Here is a 16,575-nt window from a genome sequence, read left to right on the forward strand (position 1 = left end):
AGCAATGCAGATACGCTCATGTGATCACTTATATCCTGCATAACGGTTTTGGTCTGGAAAATCTCTGTGAAAGTTACATCAGCCATTGGTAATTAATATCGTTAGGAATTATATACTTCTCTAAGGTTTTATCATTAACTTTTAGCTCTGTTTTTGCAACAGAGACTACAAATTGCGTCAAATGAAATATAACTGTTTTCTCCACGTTTTTTAATGGTGATACTGAGAACACCATGTGTGTGGAAACTACCATTAAATATGAAATAATAGCACTTAACAAAATCCTATGGTTTCCCAATGATTTGTGTGGTGATTTATATATTTTAGGTTTAGGATAATAGCTCCTTCATCAGAGTAAATATGTGTAAAGCCTTGAGCTTCCAAATCCACATGTCCATGCTTAAATTTAAGCATGACTAAGCCTAACAAAGACACAGTTAAGTGATATGTGACTGACAAATTGGGTCTTTTCAGGAACATACTGCTTTACTTTTAAGCAAGCAGGTGCCAAAGTCTCAGTTAAAGAAATGATACCTAGATTGCATGCTTAAAAAGTTTAAGCATGCGTGTTAGCATAACATGGTGAGAAAAAAATATAAATACATGCTTAAGCACATACTGGAATTTGGCTATTTTGATAGTGATTCATCTTCAGACTCCATGCCATCTCCTGCAGAACCCCACAGCTCTTCTTGCAAGACCCTTTCACACAGTGCCCTTCACCGCTGAGATCTTAGAGTTCAGACCTGATGATAGTTACAAAATCTTTATCTGAGCTGTGACCTAACAGAAGAAAGCCATGCTGTGGGACTCAGGGATTAATTCAAAACACGGGCCAAATAAAGTGAGCCAGAGGAGTAATCTTAATGCACTGACTCACATCACAGTATCATCCACCTCTTTAGATACACTTGGAGAAGAAATTGACTCAACTTATTTGGAAATGTAGAAGACTATGTGTTCTTATGATATAAATAAATAGACACACATCTTTGCCCAGATTAACCAAATTTTATAGATTTTATAGAACTTATTCATATATATATTCATATATTCAGACAGCAGCACTTTTGCATTCAGCAAAAATTACAGAGACTAACAATATTTAAATAATACACCTGAAACAAATCAAGAGAGTAATAAAAAGAGTGTTTTCTACCTCCCATCTCTAATCTGCCTTAAAAAGCCTATTGATTTACCAGTGTTCTTCATTACTGAATTCATGGTATACTTCATGTCAGTCATCCTTACTTATCGCCAAAATTCTTTAAATTAATTTCCTATGATTTTACCATTCTTAACAACACTTAACAGCTATGGTAAGGATAAAACAACATCAGAGATCTGAAAAGGCATTAAGAAAACGTTTCTGAGGGAAACCAGACTACCACTGCATTCATATGGAAAACAGAAGGTTATTATATGGCAGACACTAAAAGTCTCATTTCAGAGAGCTAGAAGGATGGAGAGAAAAGGAAGAAAAGACAAATTCAATCAGTTCTAGCAAAGAGGAGGAAAAAATTCCTCAGAAATAGGTTTATTTCCTTAGAAAGAAGTTAGATGCTCTCTACCTATTTCCCCCCTCATGCTTAATGAAACCTCCAATAACAAGAGAATCTGAAAGGCTCAAAAAAAATTATTGACTACGAATATTCTTTAAAAAAGACAGATAAAAGAATTATACATACACTATTAACAGCTTCAGCTTCATAGATGAGCAATCAGCAATGACACAGGAATGAAAGCATCACAGCAGCCTACAGTATAAACTAGAAAGCTTTTGAACGTCACCTGTTTCAGTTATTAGCAAGAAATCGGCCTCTCCCTGATGCATCACCTCAACAGTATGGAAAGCATAGCAGGCAGCAGTAACTCCCTACAAGATGTCCTCTACGGATAAAAAAAGACAAGTAGAAATGGAGTTGGGAACTTCTGCAGATCATCTTCTCTACTAGGATCTCTGCATGGGGTTAATCAGAACAAAGGTTGTCAGAGACAGTGTGGCTCAGGTGAGAAGGCTTTCCCCACAGTAGGACCCAGATACAAGCAGTGGGCTTAACTTACAGATCTGCTTGAAGACCTGCCCACTCAGGGTACTGATTTCTGCAAAGTGCAGAAATGAACTTTTTAATAGTGGGCTGAAATGCAACTTCAGTAGCAGTATATTTGGGAACACTCAGACAAGAACAATGACAACACTGTTGCTTGACATACAGAAAGTTGGAAATAGCACCAGGCAGGATACCTGGCAAACCTGGTCCCTCAGATAACATACCAAAGAACACTGCAAATGATGATGCTCACACTTTCTGTTCTTATTTCAAGAAGGCAAGTACATTCAGATGTACTCCACGGGAGCAAGAGATGGGCAGGCAGGTTAAACCCAAGCAGCTTACTGACCCAGGAACAACCAGCTGTAGGATACAGATACATTAAGTCATCTGGGTATGAAAATAATTGCAGTGTTTGCATATTTCTAACATTTCTTTCTTTCATGCTTCATTGGTATGCTAAAGGTCACCTTAGTATGTCAAAAGAAGCAAGCAGAGAAGCCAGCCACAACATGGTCTGCTTGAAAGAGGCAAACAAGCTTTTTCTTTCATTAGCAAGGAAACACGGTACTGAGACTTCCCCACTGCGAGCTATTTTTTTGGTCAAGAAAGGGCTGCACAGGTCAAAACTGAGCCAGGTGACTCCTCTATGATGCACCATAAAAATGATGCCAAAGCTGATAAGGGCAGAATATTTCAGGCTTCACTTACTTCAACACATACTTGTTTCTCAGATCCCCCGCTGACCGAGCAGTCAGTGGGCTCATAAGGCTGATTTGACTGGTGAGGCACTCTAGGGTAAGCTTTTGAAGGGGACTATTCTGCCACCTACCTCTGTTCCATAATGTATATCCATCAGCTAAGAACTTCCACTTCCCACCCTGCAGATAGATAATTTGGTGGAAATACTTAACCAAGCTCTTGTGCTATATTTAACTCAACAGATAGTCCCACAGGTGAAAAATATTCAGCTAATGAGAAATAAACAAACAAACTTGATAGTGAGACAGGCTATCAAATCACAAAATAATATGCCTTTGGCAACAAAACCAACATCATCACAAATCCCACACCCTAGTGCTTGTGACTCTCCAGAGAGAAGCCCGCTGTTCATTTACATGGGAAAGCACAATGAAAAGGAACATATAGTGATAGACTTTGGTTACCAAACATGTCATGGTGTATTAACTACTCTTTTACATTTGTAGGTTTGAATAGAAAACAAACAAAATAGACTATCTGTCTGTATGTATAAAACCTAGAGAAGTTCTGAGTAACACACAGTGTGCTATTAGTATATTGCTCAAGAATAGTTCCAGCTGTAAAGCTACCATTACACTAATAAATTTAAAAAAAATATTTTTTAAAAGAAATGCTTTCTCCAGAGATTCTCAAAGATAAAAGTAAATTTAAACGAATGTAGCTATGAATCTAGACATTTCCTATCTCTCTGAAAGGCATTATTGCATCCTAGGGAAAGATATACTAAGTACATTGAAGCACTCAATTTCAAAGTAATTGAGTGGTGTTAGGTATGATCTTACAGGTGCATTTTAGTGCTTAATGTTAATGGTGAAATACATGACTTTTTTTGGCACCTTAATTATTTCACTATGGAATAATTTCCTACATTTTTGTCCCACGCTCACAAGAAGAGCACATTAAAAAGTTCTTGTATACAGTCATCACTGGATTAAACATCATGAATGTTTAGATTTTGCCACTATATGAGTAAGTTACTCAAATCACCATACTTCAGAACAAAACAAAGAAGAAACGGCACTCAGTGTAGAGTCTTTGGGTTTGGCTGGGTTAACAGGGTGATTATGAAAAAAATGTATCATTTGATTTGAATGCCTTGCCTGCTTCCTGCAGTAGAAGCAGCAACAGCTGTCAGTGCTCTTTCTTAGTCCTGCTCGGCGTCCTCTCCAACGCTGCACCTCACATGCCACCCACTCCCAGAAGGCTATTTCTGCTTCTCTTTAAATGGTGACACACGCCATTTGCCTCAGTGGGTCAAAACAAACATCAAAAGTTTTGCCAACAGCAACCTTTTTAAAAGGTCTGTTACCTCTACCAGTCTGTGAGACTTGAGACAAGTCAGAAAATAAACTGGGTACAGAGGCTGAATCACCCTCTCTTACGAGACACACCTATTTCAGAATGTGGTTCAGGTATATTGCTTGGCTACTGTGACAAAAACTATTGCAACAAGCACAGCTGTACCTCTTCCAGAGAGGGGAAAAAGTCCAAAGCAAACAAATAAAACAGCCTCTGTGGATTTTAAGAGACCTGCAGCAATTCCTTACAAATTTCCAGCCAAAATGACTAAAAGGAAAGAAAACAGACAAGTGGGATCTCTCTACAGTCCTCTGTGCACCCTACAAATGTTTACCAAGCAATGACAAACCACTTATTTAGAAAAACATGATAGCAAAAAAATGTTCCACTAGGAACTAACAGATTCAGAACAATTACACATGGTTTCTCACATGAAACGGTGAATACAGGGTATTAGCTACTATTATTGATGGCTTGTAAAGCAAAATGCAGGAAATGGGACATCCTAATTTTGCTCTTGATCACAGAAAAGTTTTTTGTCATCCTTACTGCAAAGTACCGGGGAGGGGCAGAAGATACCAGAAAGGAAAGGAGAAAATAAATAATTAAATACATGAAATACCATTAAATTTAGTTTGAATCATGTGGCAAAGAACTACATTTAAGCTGAACTAGAATAACGTAATAATAACGATGCACCTCTTGTTAAAATAGAAGCAGGGCTGAAGATCACTTTGAATAGTAGCCTTGTGATGCAAAGCTTAAGGCAACTGCTTCTTGGAATATTTTCCACTTGATCTGGATGAACAAACATTAGGAAACTTAAGTGGGGAAAGACAAGTCTGTAGATGTCCACAAGTCGGCAGTTGTCACTGTGCTTGGCCTAAAGACTTAGAGGAGCATGAGATACTTTGCTTTTCGGGCTTGGCAAAACAGTTCTCCCTGACTCAGTATACATCTCCTCGTGAACAGAGATCCACTGAGGGCAGGGATTGTACTCCACCAGAAACCTGGTACCTGGCTCTGGATTTCTTACCCCACACTGTTATCGGAATTTAACCTAGAGACTTCATCTCCCTCAGTACCTGCCTGCATGACCAGCTAGGCAGGTCTACCTAGACTTGCAGAAAAGCTCAGACTGCCCCTTCCCACTTCTGCTAGCAGGTCTGCATATACCGGGGATAAATAGGGGAGCACAGAAAGAACAGAACTTCTCCCAACATACACTTTAGCTCAGACCAGAGAACTGGCTGCCTTGAACAGCTTCTCCTAGTTACACAAGACTCACAAAGCATGGAAAAGCTGAAGTGAGAAGCAAGCAGTCATTTCTTCAATAAACTTACTGGATTTCCAACCATTTCTGTCAGCAGGTGGAGCAGCAACAGCGCTAAAATATAGAGAGGTAACTACCTCCCTGTATTTGTCTGTACCTACCAAAGTAAGGTTTGTCTCTTAGCCGCTGCCTGCTGAAAGGACAGAGAAACTATTGCTGCTTCTAGTATTCCTCCCTCCACTGGGAAATCAAAAAAAGTTATCAGAAACCTCTGATAACCTAATGGAAGGCCGACAAAGGCATCGAATAAATTTCTCTCCCCTGGGCAAAAGAAGTGTGTTTGCTTCCAGGAGTCATCTGCAGAAAACTTATTTACAAAAATCCTCAGGCCAGAAAAAATAACATATAGAAAAATCACCATAATGGCACTATACCTATAAGGAAAACTACATGGTTTGACTGTTCTTAATGTAAGACGACTGAGATCTGTCTAGTCACACGCGGAAGTTCTGAGCAGTTCAGTACTCTGAACAGGAGACCAGACCAGAACATGTGGATTTTGAGATCTGTATGAAGAATTCTGTACTGGCATTTCCAAACAGAATTCAATGCATCTGTTTCAGAAAACAAACAAATAAAAAACAAAACAAAAAAAAAAACCAAAACAAACAAAAAAACCCCAGAAAACATATCAACAATTGAAGATATGCAGAGTGGACAACAGCATGTATCACTCAAATTGAAAAAAGTTGGGATACACCATGATGAATTCAAGGAGAAGAATATATTCAGTCATTCCATGAGTTATAAAGGACAAATGTTTCCTGTCACTTTCATCATAACATAATCATTATTCTTCAGCAAGAAAAAAGAAAAAAAGATCAAAAAAGTTTTGGCTAAAATTGTCTCTTACTTACCAGCAAAATGATAGAATGGTATTTGAATCAAGACTAAAATAAACCTGAAATTCAACAAGCTAACTCTTGAAAAAACAATTATATTACAGATGGTTATATTTCATTGGTCTTTTAAAACTCAAATTGACAAATGTGTTCCTCACTCAAAGTAAATTTACAACTCATGATTCTAGACAAGGTACATGGCTGTGCTGCTGGATGCCGTATACCGCAGTTTTAGACCACAATTTGTTATTGCACACTTAATTATTAACACGTAAACATCAGTGAGAAGAAATGTCAAATCCTATGAAAAGTATAATTTATTTCTCCTGGCAGATATTAACTGGCCACTATTAATGACTTTTGGAACTATTACTAATGAGGAAAACCAGCCACCCCAGCATGGTAGCAACATCCATAGTGAGGCACCAGCTTTTCAGCCATGAAAAAAAGTGGAGGGAAGGGGAATATCACAGCACAAGATAAGAAAAAGAGTTTCTCAGAGAGTATGTTCATGACTAAATTGCTGCCACAACATGGGGGGTGGTGGGGAGCAGGGAAATTCTGAAAGGGCTTCCAGCAGCTCGGCTGCATGATTAGCCAAGGCAGCTAACTGCCGTTCATGTCCGCATCATTCCCCCACGGTCTGGTCATTTTGTTATACTGAGCCAGGCAGCTAACCAGGAATCCTGAGGGACAGGGAGGTGTCCTTTGATCAGACAGCTCCTTTTCTTCACTTTTTTGCAGGGCAAAACAGTGGGAAAATAGTCAAAATATGTTTTCTTTATGCTTTTATCAAAAGCATAAAGATAGGACTGTATTAGTTTAACTGCCAAGGTATGCTAAAAATCATATACAGCCTTCCGTGGTATGAAGCCAGGAATGTAGTGGTTATGCATAGGTACACTTCCTAAGCAGAAATAACTTTTCTAAATTCAGTTAGCCAGAGTAAATGGACAATTCAAGAACTATATAAGCATATTATTCAACTAATTCACTGTTTTAACTGAAGATCAAAAGCCATTATGTTACAATAGTGTTTTTCTCAGTACTGACCATTATCTTGAAGGACTCCTGTGGAAGCTGTTGCTCTTAGTGTCTGTTTTACCTTTGTAGAGTTGTTAGAGTGTCGTCTGGACACAAATTCTTCTAGATTCTGGCTTTTTTTATCTTTCCCTTTAGGAAGCTGAGGTGAGATACTGTTTTCTCCCTGATCACTGGATCCAACAGTAGATTTAGATTGCCGATCATTTCCCTGAAAAGAAGTGTGTGTAATTATCGCTGATGCAAATGACTAAGTTGTTGGGTTTTTGTCAATATGTTTTTTTTTAATTTCAATATTAGTTCAACCTTTTAATACTAAGGATCCATATCAGGTGTTAAAGCATATTAACTTACAACCAATACAGTTAAGCGATATCTTAAATGATCCAAAAAACTGTAACTATCTAATCAACTTACTGTATGATCCCACTGATTAAATGCTCCTCAACAACTCCCAAAAGAAAGTAACACATTTATTACAATGACATAATGCTTCATTTCATTAAAAGAATGGCTAGGTGAATCTATACATGCATGCATATGATATACAGCTATATCTCATCTATGCATATGTGTGGAAAGCCACAAGATGTAACATATATAACATGAATAATTCATTGCCTGTGTAAATGACACATGGCCATTAATCTAAGTGTCAAAAGCAGCTGGAAGAGGATGACAATCTTCAGGTGGCAGTAATGCTGACTGCCAAGTGGACACTAAGAAAGAGGGCTGCCCACACATCACCTCTGAATCACCTCCAAGGCCATCAGCCAGTTCCTCTGCTGGCTCTGTGATATATCTAGAAACAGAACCAGAAACTTGGTCCTTATTTTTACAGCTTCGATGTATGTATGATGCTGGGTGTACCAGCCATACACATTCTTACATACACATACCAGCCATAGACAGATTCAGTCTAAACCTGTTCACAATCAACATCATAAAAATCTGAAGTGTACACAACAGGTCTTTAGGGTGCTGTTTATATCATTCTAGGCTGCGTAAAGTCTTTACCAACTGAACACCCTCATCATTGCCTCTCATTAGAGGCTGTCATCCTCCTACCTCGGCCAGTCTAACAGCACACGTAGTTTCTTCCTAATCCAGTTCTGTCAAAACACTCCATATAACAACAAAATACTCAGGCAGATAGGGTAGAAAACCTTAGCAGTATCTGGAACTGTTCGCCTTATCACAAACTTAGCTGAGTCACAGCAGATTTCATTCTACTTCATTGTTTCACTTGGTGTAGCTGCATGAGCTATTCATGCCATTTTAGAATTTGCCCACCAGAAAGACCTTTCATTTTGCAATGGTCATGGACAATTCTTTTCACCTCACTGCAAAAGTTAAAAAGGTAATACTATATAAAGTTAAAATCTTTCAGAAGAATAAGTCCTAAACAAAATCCCACATCTCTATTAAAAATCAGGCATACATTATTACAGTTTTATGTGCTTCTTCTAGAAATCAGTTCTGTTTAAAATATCTTACTTAAATGCCATCTAATCTACCATTTATCTACCAATACCATCAAATCTACCACTTATACTTTCTCTGTAAAGAAAAATGACGGCATGGCAATACTCCCGTCTCTTCTAATTCTAACAGTTTACTCCCAAGCAATAATAGTAAAAAAGTGTAGATACCAAATTGAAGTAAACAATTGCATGATTTATACCAGTTTAAGTGTTACATTATATATTTAAGAGCAGAGGTACATAATCTTGCCTCCTTAAGATTTGACACTTGTTATCAGTGTGTGTGGCATGGTTTTGTCTGGGATAGAGTTAATTTTCTTCCTAGTAGCTGTTATAGTGCTGTGATTTAGGATGAAAATGGAAAAAAAAGTGAATATCAAATAATTTTCTGTACATGTTAAGTAATACTAGAAGAGGCAAGAAGTTAAAACTGCTAATGAGTTATTCTTATAAATGCTAGAATTGCAGAGCTCACATTTTAAAAACAAACACCACTTGAAAGTAGGTTCTTTGGTGAGGTTTTATCTTCTACTTATTTTCAACAGAATGGAACAGAGACTTTTATATTTTACTGCTTCTTTTGTTTAGCAGCTCCAGGGTTTTTCATCTTGTAAACAATGAATGTGCATGATCAACACCCACAATTATAATGACACACTGTGAGTTTGACTATCCTGTCTTGTACAGTAAATTGCACTGGTGCAGAATCGATGCCAACAGATACGTATATTCTGGTTTGACACTAGTTTAAATCCACAGTGGACTCATTTTGTACACAAATAAATAGCTATACAGGATACAAAGCAGTGGACGCTCAAGCTCTGTATTTAATGGTTAGCTAGGACAAAACACACCAGATGGGAAACGGGTTTAGGGCCATATTAAGACTCAGCATGCAGAAACACCATCTTCTGCAAGATATTTTTGTTAAAAGGTTCTGTGTTTTTCCTTTAGGTGTATAATTTCAATAAATAAATACACAAAGATAGCTGACAAGGTTTCTGGGAAAGACCTCAAAGCAGCAGTTGATCTTTGCTATGGAGGTTTTTATAAAAAATAATGCAGCCATTATTGCAAGAATATTCTCTCAGATTTCTTTTGTCTAATTGAGACTGCAAATAGCTACAGATTCATCAAGTTTTAATAAGCATACCACCAGGTGGCTGAGGATTTTTTCTCCTCAGATTTAATTAAAACCCAAAGGAGAGGGACTTTCCATCTGCTGGAATTAAGCAAAATTAGAAACAAACTTTATTATGGCACTTGTTACTTACACTGCCTTTAGACTTTCGAGATCCCACAATTGGAGGTAGTACAGAGGCTTTGGAACTGCAGAAATAAACCATATTTTAGAAATGTGTACACTGTCACTATCATAGACACTACGTATCTATAACCAAGTCAGCTATGACAACAGAGTTGTTTCATTCATTGTGTGTTTTTACTAAGAATCACTCGTTTCTGTTTGCTAGACTATATTTAAATGCATAACCATTAACTTAAAAAAAATGCACTACATTTCCTCACAATGCATACTTTATACACTGAAAATCTGCAGAGCAGTATTCAGTGTGAAAGATCCATACAACTATTATAATTAAAAGTTCCAGCAATTTCCACAAAACTCTGTTTACATCAATTGATCAACATGGCTTTTCACTGTCCTTAAATTCATTTGTTGCAAATGCTGTTTCCTAAAATACTTTCCAGTTATTCACATTGTCTACAGTTGGTTACTGAAAAAAAAAATTACATTACACCCAGGTTTATATGCAGAATATGAGACAAATTCTCTAAACTACACCATTTGTTGGACAAATTTCCACTTCTTTCCATTTATTTCAATGAAATGGCTCCCAACTTTCATGTTTGCAAAGATGCTAGAAGCCCAAGTTCCTCCCTACAGACACCCAGTTTAGGACTCTATTATGTGATAATTCTAGCCTGTAAAAATAGACTCAAACATAAAGCATTCTTAAGGGAGTACATATTCCACAAAACATTACCAAGCAAGAGTAGATCTAGAATGGTGTAGCTGCACTTAATCTAATTCAGCTGTACACATTTGTATCCCAGGAAAAAACAAATTAAGCCTAGTCAAAATAATCCTTTTTCTGACATTAGTTTTGTGATACATCATCAATGGCAGGTTTATGTCTTGTGAATTTCTGTTTTCTCTTTTGGTTTTCTTATCTCAAGTTTCTCTGAAGTTATCAATGAAGTTTTGCATCCATGCTAATGCTTTTATCCATCCATCCATCCATCCATCCATCCATCCATCCATCCCTCCCTCCCTCCCTCCCTCCCTCCCTCCCTCATTCTTGGAATGATGATTTTGTGCTTTACTGGTGGTACTTTGTAAACAAGTTGACACACACAAGCACGTGAGAAGTCTATCACCTATAGAACTTACCCCTGTGGCCTTCTCACTGTAGATTTGCTAAACAGCAGATCACCATACGGCAACTTCTTAAACTTTTCTCTGCCCACTGCAACATAAATTTGCCCATTCTCCAAGTCTGACCCATTCTGAACAAGTTTTCCATCTAAAGTGTACAGTCTGAAAAATAAAAAAATGCTTAATATAATAAACCTTAACATTCAGGTAGGCGTATTAAAAGTGTTGAAAGCTACATTAATCTAAGCTCACTAAAACGGGATAATGTAAAAATAACGTGTTGGACACTCCCCTGTCTGGTCCCAAATGCATTTCTTCCTTCTCGATAAAGGGTACAAACAGAAATTATTGTTGTAAAAATCTATCTGATGTAACAGACATTGATTATTGGTACTGTAGGTGCCTAAGATACATAGCCCCTCGTTAGAATGTTGCTGTATTGGCTGCTACTCCCAGCCTTAGCCCACCAGGTACAGCCATTCCCTGCCCCTCTGATCCGTGCAATATAACAGTGTAAGTGTAGTGTTATCCGCTTGGTCTGTGTTAGTGGACAGGTCCTGGCTTTTCAGTCGTGGGGCCATGCACGTCCTGTTATTCCCAGGTTACTGCACAGTGCCCAGAGCACTGACGGGAGGTGGAACTTGGCATGAGAGAGGTCAGGAACTCATGGAGTAGATCTCTTCAAAGGGATCAGAGGAAAGACATTAAAGACCTCCTAAGTAAAGCATAATTTCATTTTAGAAATTATAGAAATGTTTCCCATTTTCAAGTTTGTGATTTTATTTAAGGATGGTCAAAACAATGAGGAAGAAGGAAACATTCAATAACAAATAAGCTCTTTCCCCTCTTTCCCACAAAGCATATTCCAAAACTCAACAATATTTGTATCTAATTTAAAAGGCAACACTAACTGTTTTGCATTTAACTCTTAAGTTCCGAAATGCTGAATGACTGTCTCAACTGCCTTTCTAGAAGCCTTCCACAGGAGCTACTACAGGTGTTACTCAGAAATTTCAGCACAATGCAAGGGGATATGAAATTATATATACATGTATACAATTAACCTTCTAGGAAGAGTATCAAAAGCCAGCCTTGAGAACACCCCTGACTTAAAAAGTACAAAAATTCTTAACTTAATAGAGAAAAAGCTGCATGGTGACACAGCCTTGAATAAACACAGAAGAAAAAAAAAAAAAAGATGCAGATTATAGGAACCAGGAATCACAGAATAGCTAAGGTTGGACACGATCTCTGGGGACCACTTAGTCCCATCACCCCATGCAGAGCAAGAGCAATTACAGTAGGTTGCTTGGGGCTGTGTCTAGGTCTGTTTTGAATAACTGCAAGGATGGACACTCCACAGCCTCCCTGGGCAATCTGTTCCAGTGTTCGATGACTCTTACAGTAATCTTTTTTTCCTTCTGGTCAAGTGAAATTTCCTGTATTTCAGTTTATGCCCATTGCCTCTTGTCGTTTCACTGGGCACTACTGAGACAGAGCCCGGCTCCATCCTCTTCACTCGTTCCCACCGGGTATTTATACATATTAACAGGATCCCCCTGAGCCTTCTCTTCCCCAGGCTGCAGGGTCCCAGCTTTCCCAGACTTCCTCACATAACAGGTATCTTCAGGCCCTTCATCTCTGGGGCCCTTTGCTCCACTTGCTCCAGCATGTCCATGTCCTTCTTATATTCCCCTTATGAAAGTACCTTGATTTTCTAGGTGCCTCCTGCCAGTACCTTGGTTTTCTAAGTGCAAAGACTAAAAGTTCTCAAAAGTGAAATTGCAGCTTTTTAAAACTTTGATCACATTGCTGCTTCTTTGCGAAGAGGTATGCTAACTCTGAAGCAATCCATTTGTATTACCCATATTTACTTTTTAGTACAAACATTTCACAGGTATGCCAGCGATTCAGAGAGCAACTTACCTTTCACTACCGTGCAGACACATCAGTTTCACACAAACAATGAAAATAAAAGAAGCAATCTATAAATCAGCAAGAAGCCTATTTCTGAATTAATCTAGATTACATGCTGCTTTGATGAACTCAGGGGAAAAAAACAGCAAATCAATATACCACATTTAAGAACTGTATTATATATTTGTGTGGTGCTGCAGGTATACAGGGGTACATACAAACATGACTGTGGGGGGTTGTTCACAATCTTCCACTTTGCTTGTGTTTTACTGTTAAATTTAATGCACAAAAGTTGTTTGCTTAATATAACCCTGAAAATGTTATGGATTATCTGGCAATCTCTACTTGTATCTTTCACCTAGAAAATAATAATCACAATAACTGAATCAAACATAATCCATCCCTGAAGATGAAAGTGAATTTAAAAATGCATTTTAAAAAAATGGAACTTCAAACTAATAAATAACTACTGACTTAACAAGCATCACACAGGTTTTGTGACACTTACTTCTGAAGCCTTCTACCTACCCACCTGGCCACAACCACTCATAAACCAGCGGGGTACTCTCAGGCTAGTATTATGCAACAAATATGTCCTTGTGATCAACAAATATGTCCTTGTGACCACTTCTTCTGGTCACTGGCAGATGACCTAGTCCTTTCCCTCTGGGATGCCAGTGGACTTCCTTTTTCCTTCCTGAATCCAAGCCAAAAAGTGGTTGCCAAAACAAAGCAAGTGTACAGGCTGACAAAGGAGACGGCAAAGACATAACCTGTGGAACCAACATCCCCAAATTCCCACTTGCTGATGCACCAGGTACTTTCCTGTCAGGCTGCTGTACCCCATCCCCATGCACAATGTGGCAAGCAGAAAAGCCACTTTCTCACAGTCTCCGGTCACATATCTCTTACTTACATCACTGTTCTGATGGGGATGATCAATTATTATTTTTTTTTAAGAAGCCACATGTGAAACTGCATAAGACTTGGCAACTTTGTATGTCTTTTAATAACATGGAAAAGAAAAACTGCCATATGCATAATGCAGTTTCTCATAATTCCACTTAGCCTTCTTTAATGAGAAATTATATCTTCCCAGCATCAGTGGTCTTACAGGACCTCCCATAATGCTAACATACTTTCAGTAAACCCCAGCAATTAATGCGTAACTTATTAAAGAACAACAATCACTTTACTAATGTCTTTAGTATGTATTCCTAGCATTTTAAGGAAAAGAAAATGAAAACTGGGTTAATAGAAAACCAGAAAAAGGAAAACATTAAATAATTCAAAATGTCATGTATGTTATCTTATTTTTTAAACGATTAAAACCAAGCACTGAAGAGAAAGCAATCCTAGCTATGTACAGAATGACTTACACTTTCATGTACATCATTCAGTTTCACCAAGGAGTGACACCAAGTAATGAGAATGAAATAGGAAATGTTTTTAAATTGCTAAACAACCTGAGAGCAGAAAGAATTGATGTGTTGTAAAGGGCTGTTACTTTGCTCACTCCTGAGTTACACTAGCTGAGAATCAGATCCAGAAAGCTGCAACACGTGTGTAGAAAAGTGCTAAGTAACCAGATAATAGGAGCAAAGAAATGCAGGGCTGAGAGGAAAAGTTAAATGAGCACTAATAATCAACAGGTAGCACTACCTTAATCTCTTATTTCTGTATCAGCTCTGGGAAAGTAATCAGAAAAACTGAAAGACTACCTTATCTTCATTGATTTGAGAAAGATTTTGCAAAGCTAGCCTCAGACATTGCGTAAACTGTGAAGAATGATTTTCCACAAGAGGCCTTTTCCCATCTGAGGAATGGATTTCTGTAATGTACTCTGCATGGGGCAGCACTGGAATGTCAGTAATTTGCCTGCACACACCTTGACAGTCCGCTTACACTGCAATGTTTCTCATGGAACCTGCATATACCATTTTGCTCTAAAACTTGCAACTACCATATACTATTTTAGAGAGTTTATTTTACATTTCAAAAGCCTTAAGGGACTGAAACTTACCTATCCAAGAGGTCATCTCCTATTTCTGGGACACCACAACAGCTCAGAGCAGCTGAGATACTGGAACTGGCAAACTCTCAACTACAGCTTTGGCCTTGGCTCTTATAAGGAGGCTGAGCTGTGACTATAAAGCACATCCTAGTCATAGCACAGGTCTTCAAAAACCAAAGAACCTATAATATTTTCCTTGAAATTGTTTGCCCCAAGGTATTTAAAGAACCATCAAAATTAGAAGGTAACGTGGATCAGATCTATTACTGCACATTGCAGACTCTTCACCAACTTCACTGTGCTCATTTATTTTATTCTGACATTAACTTAACTATTAGTACTAAATATATTGCATTATTGTATTATTACATGCCTGATAACTAAATATTTAATCAAGAAATAGCAGTTTAAACAAATTGAGGTTTTTCTTTTTTTAGATAGCAGTTGAAATGAAACTTGAAGATTACTTTGAGTCAATGTATTTCCGTTCTGTGGCTTTTTGATGTATTTTAATTTTCTTATAGTGGAATTTCCCATGAAGCAGGAATGATCCCTTATATCTACCCACACATTTTTAAAAACTTATCGATGCATATGAAATGTATCTTGCAAATATTCAGCTTCCTGGTACCTGTGAACGGCTCCGCTTCTGAGGGTAACTTTCCCTGTAACCATTTCGAGAATATGATCCCAGTGATTCAGTGTCTTCCTGGGAATGAGGAGGCGCACTACAGGGCTAATAAGGTCTCCGTTAGCAATCAGGCTGAAAGAGAGCAAAGTAAAATAATTTGGAGGAGCATTTTAGACAAAACTCATCTGAAGTTAAGACACTACCTCCAACCCTGGAATGGAGTTCACTAACTGAATATTCTACTTACAAAATAGTGTAGGGCTCCTGGAGTGGTTTTCGAAACCGTGCTGACACAGTGATTCTACTGTGAGTAACAGGCTTGACCTGAAAGGACAAAAAAAAATAAAATAAAATGAGAAATTACTCATCCTTCACACTGGAAAAGAGTTTGCCCCGACCACCACCACCAAGAGGGGCACCATATCTGCAGAAAGAAGTTCCTGTTTTTAAAACATGCATTTTATTCCATTCAAGCTTCACCTTCTACAAAGCATACATAATTACTGCAACAGGAATAACAACCACAGCATAGTACACCACAGTGCAGCACGGCACAACGTATGGTTTGCACTGACAGGTCAGGACTGTAGGGACATCTTTGGTGACTTCCCAGCTGTTGTTCCTAGAGACCCAAAGCAACACTTGAAATATTGTTCTTGCTTTCTTAGTCTTTATCGCTTATAACCATTGCCCAGGCAATTAAACCGTCTCCTCTTTTTAACAGTAAGTGTCATCTCTAGGTCTCTCTGCTATTATGTAATAAGTACTTCTGCTCTTGTACAGGTCTTTATACCAAAATCCAT

General features: G+C 38.1%; 1 protein-coding gene across 2 annotated transcripts in view; it reads right to left on the reverse strand.

Moving 5' to 3' along the window:
• DCDC2 (doublecortin domain containing 2) overlaps positions 1–16,575 on the reverse strand; it is a 68,398-nt gene that overhangs the window by 29,530 nt on the left and 22,293 nt on the right. For both annotated transcript variants that reach the window (XM_056333321.1, XM_056333322.1), the window contains 5 exons: positions 16,020–16,096; positions 15,773–15,904; positions 11,226–11,372; positions 10,087–10,141; positions 7,341–7,539 (listed from right to left, as the gene is read on the reverse strand). In XM_056333321.1, the coding sequence (XP_056189296.1) occupies positions 7,341–7,539; positions 10,087–10,141; positions 11,226–11,372; positions 15,773–15,904; positions 16,020–16,096 (610 nt within the window). The remainder of the gene's footprint in view (positions 1–7,340; positions 7,540–10,086; positions 10,142–11,225; positions 11,373–15,772; positions 15,905–16,019; positions 16,097–16,575) is intronic.

The sequence above is a fragment of the Falco biarmicus genome, chromosome 3, assembly GCF_023638135.1.
Source record: "Falco biarmicus isolate bFalBia1 chromosome 3, bFalBia1.pri, whole genome shotgun sequence".
Lineage (NCBI taxonomy): Eukaryota > Metazoa > Chordata > Aves > Falconiformes > Falconidae > Falco > Falco biarmicus.